General features: G+C 47.5%; 4 protein-coding genes across 4 annotated transcripts; 1 reads left to right on the top strand and 3 right to left on the bottom strand.

The window, feature by feature from the left end:
- Window positions 1–994: 994 nt before the first annotated feature.
- On the bottom strand, window positions 995–2060 carry EPUS_06021 (uncharacterized protein; the record flags this gene model as incomplete). The annotated part of the gene is made up of 3 exons (XM_007805017.1): window positions 995–1310; window positions 1365–1899; window positions 1952–2060. 3 exons carry the CDS (start codon window positions 2058–2060, stop codon window positions 995–997), a joined length of 960 nt encoding a protein of 319 aa, XP_007803208.1.
- A 5653-nt stretch (window positions 2061–7713) lies between these two features.
- EPUS_06020 (uncharacterized protein) lies at window positions 7714–8019 on the top strand (the record flags this gene model as incomplete). Its single annotated transcript, XM_007805016.1, has 1 exon — window positions 7714–8019. One exon carries the CDS (start codon window positions 7714–7716, stop codon window positions 8017–8019), a length of 306 nt encoding a protein of 101 aa, XP_007803207.1.
- Window positions 8020–8076: 57 nt separating this feature from the next.
- Window positions 8077–9064, bottom strand: EPUS_06019 (uncharacterized protein; the record flags this gene model as incomplete). Its single annotated transcript, XM_007805015.1, has 3 exons — window positions 8077–8241; window positions 8295–8519; window positions 8573–9064. The coding sequence occupies 3 exons, from the start codon at window positions 9062–9064 to the stop codon at window positions 8077–8079; spliced, it is 882 nt and encodes a 293-aa protein (XP_007803206.1).
- A 1860-nt stretch (window positions 9065–10924) lies between these two features.
- EPUS_06018 (uncharacterized protein) lies at window positions 10925–12727 on the bottom strand (the record flags this gene model as incomplete). Its single annotated transcript, XM_007805014.1, has 1 exon — window positions 10925–12727. The coding sequence occupies one exon, from the start codon at window positions 12725–12727 to the stop codon at window positions 10925–10927; it is 1803 nt and encodes a 600-aa protein (XP_007803205.1).
- Between the last annotated feature and the right edge of the window lie 972 nt (window positions 12728–13699).

Genomic DNA, 13699 nt, shown 5'->3' with positions numbered 1-13699 from the left:
ACTTGTGCTGTGGACCACATCCAGTCTTCAACAGCTGGATGTTGGTGTCCGAACGGTTGATGAGCATAGGAATGAGGTCGATGACATGTAACAGCGATTAGCATTGTGTCTTCAACGACTTAAGGATACCCAACAACGTAGAGCGGAGATGGGATAGACGCCCACCATAAGAGCGTTCATATAATCCTAATCTGGAATAAGAAATCATCAAGCATCAGCCTTGACGTCCGTACATCAAAGGTCTTCTCTATTGAGTAACGCTGTAAATATACCCTCAGTCTGGAGGACCACTGAGCAAAAGTCTCCACAAGTTGGGAAAATTCGTGGCACTACGTAATTTGACTAGTACTACTTACTTAGTAGGTCCACCACGCCAAGACCAATTCACGTACTAACCCAATACAAACTAGCCGCGCACTTCCATGCCCATAAAACCTTTTCCTCCAGCCGCGAACCTCTCCTCTCTCCTTCTTTTTTCCCATTATCAGTAGAGGTTTACATACCATGTAAACATAACAACGAAGCTCCACGCACCGTCGTGGCATGCTGAGGGTCACCACTTCCAATTACGGACGGACTACTTGATCGATTCTCTGAGATTTGACTCGGGGTTTCGAACTGGTGTGGTTCTTTTCTCCTGTGGGTTTCTCCTCCGTTCCCGGCTTCGAAGAAATGAAAAAGTTGCATCTTCCTTTTTCCCAATCTCATATTATGGGTCCGGCTTTATTCGATGCTGGTTGTGGCCTGTGGAGGGGGTGCTACATTTGACTATTTTGAGAACATGATTCCTGCGGGCGCAGAGGTTTGGTGTGCGGCGTGAAGTTCTATGGCTGAGGTGCAATTTCATAATGTAATCCAGAAGTTCGATAGTGAGAATCATTGTGTTGATATCTCTGCCGAGGGTAGTCATCGAAGATGAATATGTCTAGACAAATGTGGATTACTTTCCAGTGACTCGCTATGCATTTATCATCATGGTACATGATACCCTTCTTCAGGCTCGTCCTGGTCGACCAACCTGGATAATCTCTCCTGTTCTGGCTTGATCACTCCGTAAGACCGGCCAGCTACTTCCATCTGCTTTCACCAGCGTTAATTCAAGCTTCGTTCCCATGATCTTGAACTGTGATGTCTTTTGATCAATGGCTGCGAAGAGAGGTATAGTTTCAACATAGCGTTTGCTGTCGGATGTAGTCAGGTCGAGGTCAAGAGTCGTCGGAGATGAAAAGTCAACTTTTGCTTTAGCCTTGTCAACCTTCTTCAGATAGAATGATGCAATAATTGTCGTTGGCGTCTGATAGAAGTCGCTCCTGATTGAATATTTAGCTTTAGATAGCTTCCCGTTGGCAGCGCAACCGACTCACCTGACAGTCTCGAGCTTTTCTTCACCCGCAGCTTTTCCCTTACCAATAAACATGTGTCGCTTCTTCTTTTTGCAACCTTCGATCTTCATGAATTCGTCAAACTCTAGCACTCTCCTCTTGCAGCAGGTCCAGCCTTTACTCCCTTCATGAAATAGGGCGTGCCCCGGATGATGGACGCACTCTTCATCTTTCCGATCTGTCGAAGGGTCATATGTTACATTGCAGCCCCGTCTCCTGCAAGTGGCTTTCGGCTTGATCTCCAGTGATGGGTCATCGGATTCAGACTCTGGCGGAGGGGCGGGCGATCTTGCGGGTGATGGAGCGGCTACCGCAGGCTGCGTGCTTAAATTACCGTTGCTAGCTATGGTAGAGATAGGTTTCGGAGGAGGAGGGGTAGGTAGGGTGTCTTCTGAGGTCACAGGCGGAGGGGCAGGTGTTGGTGTATCTTCAATGGTTGAGTGCTTCCCAGTCGTACAGGGTGGTATATCAAGAAATTCATCAAAGGTCAAGACACGGGGTTTGCAACATTTCCATCCTTGGTATTGAAGTCAGCATCCACCTCCAACCCACCGTGCAGCTGAACCCACCTTTTTGGCCCTCATGGAATTCTGGCGGTCCTGGGTGGTATACACAAGGCTCTTCTGGGTCTGCGAAGACTTTACCACATCCTTTGTGGACACATTTTCCTGAAGCCATGGTGTCGTGAGTGAACGAGGAAGACCTACTGTGCCAGAGCGAGGTAATCGAGATTGAATACTACCCGGATGATAGTAATTGTTGGAGCGTTCACCAAGCCGAAGTTCAACCGCATGTATCCTTGGCGCTGGGTCATCGAACGAGTAGACTCTGACTTGATGTTTTCGTCGCGGCTTGGTTGTGTTGCAACAGAGATAAGGCATGGTCGATGGTTATTAAAACAGCTGTCAAGATGCTCTCACGAATTCTTGTTGATAATGAACTTGAGCACTTTGGTTCTATTTCTGACTAACCCAGTTACACGGTTTCGGTGTTTGGGCAGATAAGAATGCCTGGTCACAGCAGCAAGTTACTCAGAAGCCACCGAGCTGGCATTCCGCTTCGGAACACAAACCTCAAATCCACAACCTAGTTCTTATCGTTGCCACCAAGCTGTACAAATTAATCCCTTCGAGAGCATCAATTGTCCCTCCGTCGTTGGTCCCTGGATTCAGGTGTCCAACCTCGAATTTAATCTGACAGTTAGACCCCCCTAACTCCTGCTAAGTATTGGGATATTGTTGACTTTGAGCAACCCATTTTGGCCGCATTCTTCTCTGTGGGTGATAAGAGTGATCCCAAGCTTGAAGGTTGCGAATGTTCTCGCATTCCTATGTGGTAGGAGCACGCGGTGTATAATTTCCAGTTGAATTGGTGTCAACCTGAGCGAGGTCCTTATCAAGGCTGGTCGTTCAGTCATATCTGGTTCGCTATAAATTAGTAAGCTCGTTTCAGTTTTCATGTTTCCCATTCTTATGTGTCGATTGATTATGCCGTGCGAAGAGTTTCCTGGGTTTTAAAGGCAGGAAATTTTCGAAGCAATATGTCTTGGACTTCAGCTACTCCGAAAAGGACGCCAGATCTCAGCAGATTCTTGTTTGGAGATACAATCGATAATTTTGTCTTAATGACACGTTGCTGCTCTTGCAGGCAGCCCTACTCCGCCGGAGAAATCTCCTCCCAAGGGCAAATTGCTTCTCCCATCTGCTCTCTCTGATAATCATAACCAAAATGGTGCTAGCTGGAATGCTCCCGCCCTAGATTCTGTTGTCTCAGTAAATGTTTCCAATTTTGGCGCTCCCAGGCAGTGTGTCCATCAAATCAAATCAAATCAAATATCTGGCAAATCAAATCAACTCGGTGCTTTCGTCAAGGCAAATCAGCCTCCGTGGATTTGACAAATTAGTCAAACTGAGGTCCTGATAGAAAGACTTAATGTCCAAGGACATTTTCGATGGAATAATATTGGTCTTGGCGGACACTCGATCTGGACGATAATTCAAATTGTCAGACAATAGTAAGTATTTATATGTGTTACCCCTGCGTTTTGTCTTTCCTCATAATCCTGTAGCTAATTTCCTTGCAATCAAACAGATTGGTTGGATAATAGGAACTTGGAGCCGCATGAAGCTAGATGACCGTCTTAGCAAAGCTATACTACAGAACTCTGCGAAGGAACTTAAGTGGTACCAAGCTTAGCTCATATAATGGATTTGGAGGTTGCAGCCAAGAGCTGAACAATATCTACTGCAAAAGCTCACCAGCGGATTTCCGGCGACTTCCAGAAAGACGGTAGTCTGCAAGCTAATGACTGCCTACTGTACTAATAAAGAGCCACCTCAATCTACACGTCGGCTCTTTGATATAACAGGCCACTCAAGGTTATTGGGCTCCACACGCTAAAAATGCGTCTCTTTCCGCGTCGCTGCTCAGTTATCGATTGCAGTATCAGAGTGACAAGCACGTTCTTATTCGTGCCTACAGCAGAAAAGCACAGACTACTGACAGCCTCGAGCATGACAGGCACTAACGTGCATGCTTAGGGATCTAACAACCCAAATCGCCCGTTAATGTAGCTCACCCACTTGTGCAGCATACCCACTTGTGCAGCATACCCACTTGTGCAGCATACCCACTTGTGCAGCATACCCACTTGTGCAGCATACCCACTTGTGCAGCATACCCACTTGTGCAGCATACCCACTTGTGCAGCATACCCACTTGTGCAGTACCCACTTGTGCAGCATACCCACTTGTGCAGCATACCCACTTGTGCAGCATACCCACTTGTGCAGCATACCCACTTGTGCAGCACCAAATTTCGAACAGCCACTACTTTGTGGGCATAAGGTCAAATCTTCTCAAACCTAGTTTATACTGAAGTCAAGAACTGCCACTTATTCTATTTAGACAGCCTCTGAAGCTTCAAAATCGTTAATAATGGGCTGAATTTGTTGTAAAGCACGGTGCTGGCGCGCAAGGGCTACTACCATGCTCACCACTAGATGAACTCAAGTATATTTCAAGCGTATTCGGAGTGCGTTCGGAGTGCGCTCAGAGTATACTCTGAACGCGCTCTGAGTGTTTGAACGTACTTGGATGTAGTGCTGGCGCATTTCTTAAATAGGCAAATACTTCAGAGCAAATTTAATAACTCAAGTACTACTCAAGTATATTTAATAACTCAAATATTATTTGTGTTGAGAAGTGCATTCGGGACCCATTCGAGGGCTATGCACAGAGCATGCGCAGGCCGTACACAAGGCATGCGCAGGGCACGCCAAGGTCATGTGATATATCACATGACATCAATGCTGGTGCAGATCCATAAGTATCTGCCCCTATTCTAGATAGAATCTACAATCTCTCTGGCCACGCCATGGCAACATACTGCTTCTGCCCTGTCTATTTCCAACAATTTGAAAATATTAAAAAAATTCATTAAAAAGTTTTGAACTCTTTAACTTAAAATTACTAAATATTTAAGAAATCTTATAGTTATTATATTATTTTTACCTGATTATTTGTATTGTTTACTTTAATTTGATTTACTAATAATGTCACGGCTGCCATGCTTGTCGGCCGCTAGCGCTAGGGCCGCCGGGTATTGATTGGCACTACGCGTTAGTAAGGGGCATGCTCGCTATATAGGAGCGACCCCAGTGCCATCCTCGTCGGCTCTGCAGTCTTAGGATAGCACTCAACATGGGCTGAAGATCTCGCGCACTCGTCGCCTGCTTCCAACGTGACACGTGACAAATAATTTATAAAATTACTTCTTTTAAGTTAAATTTTGATCTCTTGATTTCTTGAATTTTGATCTTTTAATTTCTTGAATTTTGAATTCTTGATTTCTTGATTTCTTGAATTCTTGAATTCTTGAATTTTGTGTTACAGCACCTACCCAGGATAGGGAGGTTGCCCGAGCCCCGCAGCCTGGAAGCTAGGCGCACGGCTAAGACACTAGGACCAGACACCAGGGTAGTGCTCACGGACAGCCAAGACTGAGCATACTAACGGTTGCTCAGCTCTCCTCACTACTGAGCACAACTGAGCATACGAATCTCGTATCTATATAAGCACGCTCTTTCCGCAGATAGTCAGATAGTTCTTCTTACTCCGTAGTCAACTCATGTTATCAGCTCATACCCAAGTTGAAGACATTCAGTGATCTATCTGTACCCCCTGCTCTACCAAACCAACCCCCTTGGACTTGATCTCAGTTAAGACTTGTCTTGACCAGTTGAGCCCTAACATTTTGATCTCTTGAATTTTGATATACATAGAATAATATAGATATATTTGATTATATGATAACTGAAATAGCTGAATATGTTCAAGTAGCGTTTGAGTAACATTAATACTAACTTGAACTAGTGTTAATCTGATATTGAACAACTAGCACAGGGCATGATAGTAGTCAAGGTCATGTCCACATCCAATGTAGTGTCATAGCCACCACGTGAGCTGGCAGGAAATGGTTTACCAGCTAGCTTCTTCCCTTCAAACAACTCGTCAAAGAATTTGCGACTGCGACTACGACTGCGACTGCGACCGCGACCGCGACCGCGAGTGGCTGTCTGATTCTGGGCCAGATTGGAGTACCACGTACATCTTGATCAATGTCTTCACCAGCGACGAGCTCGTACCATGTATCCAATCCAGTGAATTGCTCGGTGGTGTCAAAATACTTCCGGCGGTCTTTCCTAGATCCCTCACCACTACCGCATAACCTGGACATTACTAGTATACAGTCTTGCAGACCATCCATCTCTTGCAGCCGGCAGACACTCCCCTCATCGGCGCTCATCTGCAAAATGAGGCCACTGTTGGTGCTAAACTAATTTCTGTCAACAATCGTTTTGGCCTCTTTTCAGTATTTGCATCTGGGCTGGAAAGTCTCTACTACTAACTTCGTGATCGCTCATAAAACCCCCTTGTATTCTAGCGTTGCAATTCATCGCCATTCCTTTTCGAGCCACTGTAGGAACGTTCCTTAATGATCCACAGAAAGTTTGGGGGTCTGTACTAGTAATACCAGGCAGGCTATCCATTAAATCAAATAGAGTCAAGTAACCCAAATCCGTGCTTTCGTCAAATCAGTCAAACGGAACTTGTCTTGGCAGAAAAGGTCTTTTTATTTTAGAGATAAAGGGTCTTGGCGGACTCTTCTTGTGGGATGAAATTTCGGGGTCCCGATTTAATTTATATGATTGATGGATACTCTGATTGCGGGACATGCCTTTGCAACTGCTTCAGCAAAGCAGGCTAGTATTTTCCAGCGAAGTGCCTTCAGGTTAGAGAGAATTGCTAAAATTATTGAACAACAACAAGGAATTAGTACTATATAAAGGAAAGATGGCGTACTGTTTACTCGTGTGGGTCTCCTTGACGCTCAAGAACTGAGTCCAGCTTCCACTAAGAGTCTCCATTCGCATGACGTACTAACTAGTATATTCTAAGAACAACGGACCCGTGTCATTCGCTGAAATTTGATAAAGGCGACTCACCAAGAACTGAACCCTGTTAGCCTGAGCCGATGTTTGTCATACTAAAAAAAACCTATTGTAGGGTTGTTGATACATGATTAAGAGAGTATTCGTGTCCAGCATTTCCGCCCATGGACGGGGTCGGTCGGGTCTGAGAACCACAAAGAGGTCTGACATCTGCTCCGGAGAAAGACTCGACAAAGTTTCCCAAGACTCGAGAAAAGCAAGCTAAGGGCTTTTGCGCCTAAGGTCGTGGGCTACAGGTTAGTTCACGTTTATGCCACGGTCTAATCTATACAAGTTAAGGCAGAGGATTTTACAGTTGCTTCCTAGCGAATTAGCATTATCCCAAACATAAAGAGACCTATTTGCCATCAAAAAGTTCAAGTTTCTTACCTTCGTAATAGCTAAACAGCCACTGTTACCAGGGTTTCCAGTGCTTCAACAACCGCCCAGGCGAAGCAGATGTTGAGTATACTTAACTATGTTCCCTATCTGACCCGGAGGGACACAAAATTGTCAACTAAGGCACCTTACTACACCTCGCTCCCTCGTAGCCGTCAGACGCTACGTGAAAATCAGTAATGTGCAAAGGAATAGTGTCGGCTGCTGGTTGTCAACCCGAAGGTAAAAGAAGTGTAGCAAAGCCGAGACTCTTCCAAAGAAAAGTGAGTTTCATTTAGTTAGTAGCTAAGCATATTTGTCAAGACCCGGACGCTACCAACTCTCACGACTATTGCGCAAAACATACCTGCGAGTAGCACTGGCTATCCGTCAAATTTGCCAAATCCCCTGTCAACACAGAATCCCTTCGAGCTTCAATGAGGGTGTCCGCCGCACTACGCATGCACAGCGCTCGCCTGACCCTCTTCACGCGCGCCAATTGCTCGCTCTGCGAGACCGCAAAGACGAATATCGCCGTGGTGCAGAAGAAGAGGCCGGTCGACTACACCGAGATCGATGTCATGGCCAAGGGACAGGAAAATTGGAAGCATCTCTACGAGTTCGATACGCCGGTTCTACATGTTCAACGCGTCTCCTACACCTATTCCAAGCCGGATATCGTTTCAGAAGCTAAGAAGCTGATGCATCGGTTTTCGGCTGAAGAGGTGGAAAGATTGGTCCGAGAGGCAGAGGAGGGGATTATATGAACGACATACAATTGATTTTTGGGCATCGCTACAAGAGATCGTATTCTGCTCCGCTGATCACGACTTCTTCCCTTCCTTGTCCTTGGACGATAGAGAGCTGGCAGTTCCGTATACAACGCCTTTCGCCATGTTCAATGCTGCATGTCCGTATGATCCTTTGGCCTTTACGAGAGAATCTGCCATGAATGTGGGTAGCGCGACCATATCGGCAACGACAGATATCTGAGGCGTATCAGCTGGTGAACAAGGCGGGTGAGAGAATGGAGGAGACGTACCATGTGAAAGCCTTGATCTGCATATCTCCTAGCTTGCTCTCCTGATATGCAGTATATGCCTGCTTTCTTCCCCGCGGTCACAGCTGCCTTTCGAATCTTTTCAATCGCAGCCTTGAGCTCCACATCAGGCTCTCCTGATGTGATGGGGTGATGGAGATTGTTCCCGAGATCGTATGGGCCAACAAGGAGAACATCAATACCTTCCACCTTCGCGATCGCCTCAACCTGTTCAAGGTCTAGTGTCAGCAAGCCTCCCGTCCATCAGCTCCAGCACTCACATCTTCAAAAGCCTCCCTCGTCTCAATCTGCACAACCGTCACCAGCGCCTCGTTTGCCTGCTGCAAATACTCCAACCCAGACGGATCCCCAAACGCGCCCATCGAAAACGGACTCCCATACCCCCTCTGGCCCACAGGAGGAAACTTGGCACTCTGGACTAATTTTCTCGCATCGTCAGCCGTATACAACAAGGGCACCACGATGCCGTGCGCGCCCGAATCAAGTGCGCGCTTCACCATCCACCCCTCATTGGCTGGTATCCTCACAATAGGACTGACGCCACAGCTTGCGATGGCGGCGACGGACTCGTGCATCTGGTTGTCGGCGATGTTACCGTGCTCACAGTCCACGCATACCCAATCGTAGCCCGTTCGCGCTATGGTGCGAGAGAGGTTGCCGCCGGGTAGCATCTGCCATGCGCCGAAGCTGATGCCGGAATGGCTGAGAAGGGCTCTGCGCAGGCGGTTGGCGTTTTGCATGATTGAGGCCATCACGATGGTTCTTTGTTCTGATGCTCTTCTCTCTACATACCCTTTGTTGTGTTCAGATGTGTGGAAGGGGAAGTGGCTTTCTTGCTTCAATTGAGAAATGTTACCAGTACACTCGGCATTGGCGGACGCACAGAAAGTTTGGAAATTGCTCAACCCGTCATTGCGGGGTCCTGCCACAACGGGAACCCCCCTCCTTCCATCTCCTCTCGGGTCAATGATTCACCGAAATCCGAAGACCAAGGTCGTTGCAATGCCTCTTCAAATTCTGATGCTGAACGTCTAACTCAATGCGTTGCTCGCACGTCGTCCTCACGCTTACGTACTAGTATATAACAGTGTTGTAACGGCGTAAGAGAGTCGTTAGAGTTCAAAGCGGAGAAAGACCTGCAAATTGCATAGTTGAAGTGCTAAGGTCAGACGTCGGCGCCGGATCTTCTTCTTTACAGGCTCCGTGGACACAATTGATCATTGTTGGTGTCTAGTGTACTCTAGTAATGTGCCTTGCTCACGACCAAATAAGGTATAACGGCTAGGCTTCGTCCGCAAACCCATTGGCTACACCCCGACCATCTCCTGGCTCGCTATGATCCGCTCTTCTAAGAAACTTAATCATCACTGGCATCTCTTCCATCCGCTGGACGCTCTCTTCCAGTTTCTGAAGCCTGTTTTTTGCTTCCGTCAGGGCGCCATCAGTCTGCAGGCCCTAATCGGCAATGCCATCCTTTGGTGGTGGCTTGTTGTGCCGCTGGATTGAGGGAGCGTGACTTGGTTTTGGTTTGGGCTTTGGCGAGTCTTCGTGCTGCTTTAACTGTCCATCTTCAAGACTGTGCTCCCTGCCACCCGCAGCCTCAACTCTGCCTCAACCGCCTTGTTCGTTGCAGAATCATGGTTACCTGAACTGATCTTGATCCCCCTATCTGCTAGTCCTGCACCGAACGCCGTGATGGGGAATTGCTCTTCTGCGTCGGTCTGCGACCAGCTGCCGCCTGTTCCTCTGCCTCTATAATCTCATCTAGCACACTCTGCGGCGGCTCTATATCAATGGCTGCTTGAATGTCACCATGAACGCTGAAACGACTGAAGTCCTAGAAAGTCAATTTCTTCCCAAATAAGGGAAAGGAAATCAGACATCATTGTACGGAGAGAAATGAAGAGCACATTTTCGGACATCAGATTAAATGCTAAACGAGGTATGAGAATTGGTGCAGCAACCGACAGGATGTCGAGGGCGGTTCCTGCAAGAACGGCGAAGTCACGTTCGCTGGCGATCGACAAGGCGTGTAGGCGCAGGATCAAATAGATTGTGTAGATGAGGCTGAAGCCGACGTCGAGGAAGGCCCAAAGATCCTGGCTGCACACCTGCCAACCACGCTCGAGAATGAAACGAATTGGTCAGGAACCCTGTCGGCAGCATACTTGTCGAAAATGAGCTCGAGCGTGGTGTAGCTTGTGGTGAGATGCCGCTTGCGCTTGCTCAAGACCAGGATGTATGGAGTAAGGAGGATGATGAAATGGCATGTTTCAAGGATACTTCTTGTCCGGGGGGCGGCGAGTCGATACTGATTCAACGGAGGTGCCCTCCTTGGGTTGCATAACGATATTGGCTTGTGCTTCCAATGATCCGGGATAAGCGCCTCCAGTTTCAGAATAATATAAAGAGAAGAACGAACTAATTGTCACGAGTTTCTCAGCTAATATATATAATCTTTATATGCTGCGGGCATCCTGGTTGTGGTAAGCTTTGACCTGTCCAGCTGTGCCCAGAAAATAACAACAACCTAGTGCTTCTCTATACACCGAGCCTGGGTATCGCTACCGGATGTATGCCTGACTCTTGGAAGATGCAGCGTTCATGGTGGACTAGCCCTGCTTTTTTGGTGGCCTGTTCTGCATGTCAACACGTAGAGTCCATGCAAACCCAAAGTCTATCTTCGTTTGGATGAGACTGACGGATAATTTGTATTGTACATGATTACCCAGGTCAGCATACTGGACATTTGTAGAATCCACTAGAAAACGCAAATCTTGTCCTGCTTCACCGATCACTGCCCAGCAGCCACGATGCTCCAAATGCGGTATGAGTCCGCGCATGTCCATTGAGCTCCATGGCAAGTTAAAGAGATATTCGACTTCCACATTTCGGAGCGCAGCAGGGCGAGGCAAGAAGCATGCTATCGGTTTTGTGCTTTCGTGGACGACCGCATCATTGCTATCAGGGTGGTTCCCTTCGACATTTGCTATAGACCGTTTTAGAAGTTGATGATCTTGTTTACGGATGTGTACGTACGAGGAGTCGGTAATGAGGCAGACTGGTCGAAGTGTATCATCAAATCCAAAATGAACAAATTGCACACCTATGTTGCAAGACGTCAGGTCGACAGTACAGATGGGATTGGACTCTCGATATGATAACCAGCTAGACTTGGCGCAGGAGGAGATGTCCGAGGCCTCACATCGACTGTTCCAATAAATTTTTGGGGCCAAATTGCCTAGCATGTTATCAGTGACCGCGGGTGTCTCAAACCAGACTCTCCGTCGAGATCTGTACTTGAACACGTGTCCAGTCCCTCGAACGCAATATCTTTGCTTACGGAAGAATTCTCTGCTCAACTCACTGTACGGACATATCCATAATTGTTGACCTCGATATGCGATGCGATGCCGAAAGTTGCTCGGGCCCTTGACACTGCCAAGGTATATCCCAACGCACAGGTCTTCCGCTCCTTCACGCACTAGCACAACTTCAAGAAGAGCCTTGAAGATGCCGTTGCCTTCATCGAGGCTTACTGGGATGGTCCCAAGGTCGATCTCCACACCTCTTGAACTCAGTGAGAAGGTCGGGCTGACAGCACCGAACGCTGAAGAGTTCATATAATGACAATTTGCGAAAGCAGATGGTGAGGATGCCAACAGGCCTGATGAGAATGTCGAGCTGGCCATAGACCAGACAAAAATTGATTGGTCGTCAGATTGTTTGATGATCTCCTCCTGCAGCCTTCTGAAAGCTTTAGCGCCCTCTCCATAGAGCATAGGCATATTGACGTTGAACAAGCCCATCAAACTGTACGCAAGATCCTCGGTCCGAGTGGCCTCCCTTGCAGCTGCCCACGACATTCTATGTGCAATGGAATATCGCGCAGGATCGATTCCATGGAGAGCTGGCTCATAGATGCCTGTAATGGAGCTGATCAATGACGACAAGGAGGAGCGAGTCCCGAATTCATGCCAATTTGCATCGAAAAAAATAACCTCCATTGGAGCTAGTAGTTCCTGCAACGTCCAACTTCTTGTGAACCATGATGAGTGTTCGAATGTTCTCTCGCTATCTCCAATGACAAATCCGGCTAAGTATGCAAGACAGACTTGACCCGTTTCGTAGTACTTCCACATTGAGTTTATTGCCTCGCTTAGGGCTGCACTACTAGACTTGTCGATGCAACAAGTATCAATCCAGATGTAGTCAAATTTCAGCGACCGCGCGATCCGGCAGGCAGATCTCAGTTTAGTCACGCCTTCTTTCTGACACGTTGAAAGATGAGCGATATCCTGGAACGAGACTTCTTGTTTAGCCGGGAGCCATCGGTGGGAGAGTGTACAGTATGTGGCATCTAGCTCACAATCAAATTCTTCTAGCTCAAGCAATTTAGTATTGACCAAATACATGGTGGTGATTGCCTCAGAGACTCCTTGGTGTGATTGATTATGCGACAGGGATCCTAATGTCTTCCATTCCGTGAATGTCTGAATCGAGTGGAGGTCTTGCCAACAACATAGCTTTGTAGGAAGCGCGACGGCCCGCCTAGAGGATAAGAAGGTCAGGACACAAGACACGAACACGTGACCGCCAAGACGGCATAGGAACTTCGTCCTGCAAATATCAGCGTTGTGTCTCAAGACACGAAACACTATCCAGAGTACTAAGAGGCCAACAGGTTGCTGGTCAAACCATTTGCAAGCTTCCTTGCCTGATGAGACACCGAAGCCAAGTCGAACCACTGCAGTGCAGCCAAGCCAGTCATTGCTTGGATAGAAGGATTACGGGGAAGGCATAGTGTTGACCTTCTGAGAGGGCTAATTGGCCGCGTTTAATATGCGTAATCCCTGCGTTTCTGCTGCTTCTAATTGGTCAATTTCCGACGCAATTTCGCTTCTAATTTCGCTGTACGGTACAGCCAATTGTACATAGATCTACGCTCTCTACCCCCGTAGCTATCAATCAACTTGCTTCTCTACGCACTCTGCACAGCAGGTTGACAGTTATGAGCCCGGTTGACGTGACCACAGCCTAATTTCTACTCATAGACTCAATTGGTCGAATTCAGAGCTCTTATCCTATCTCTAGAATCCAATTGGCCCTCTCTTCGCAGCGCATTCGTCAGAACGCTTGGTTATCGAAGATCTACAGTGCATTACGCACTCACCGACGCAATGACGGCCATCCAGAAGACTCCTGTGGTGCTAGAAGGCCCTAAGGACTGGAAGGAGTGGTACGAAGTCGTCAGATCCACTGCCTGGAGCAGGGGAATTTTCGAATTAATCGATATCAATGCTCCTACGCAGCCGATTCAGCCTACAAAGCCTCATAATCCTCAGTATGCAGACGCCAAAGCGGCTGCTACCTCATACGCGGACCTT

The sequence above is a fragment of the Endocarpon pusillum genome (genome assembly GCF_000464535.1).
Source record: "Endocarpon pusillum Z07020 unplaced genomic scaffold scaffold371, whole genome shotgun sequence".
Classification (NCBI taxonomy): Eukaryota; Fungi; Ascomycota; class Eurotiomycetes; order Verrucariales; family Verrucariaceae; genus Endocarpon; species Endocarpon pusillum.
The sequence above is the reverse complement of the archived record's forward strand: the minus strand, read 5'-3'. Positions and strand labels throughout refer to the sequence as shown.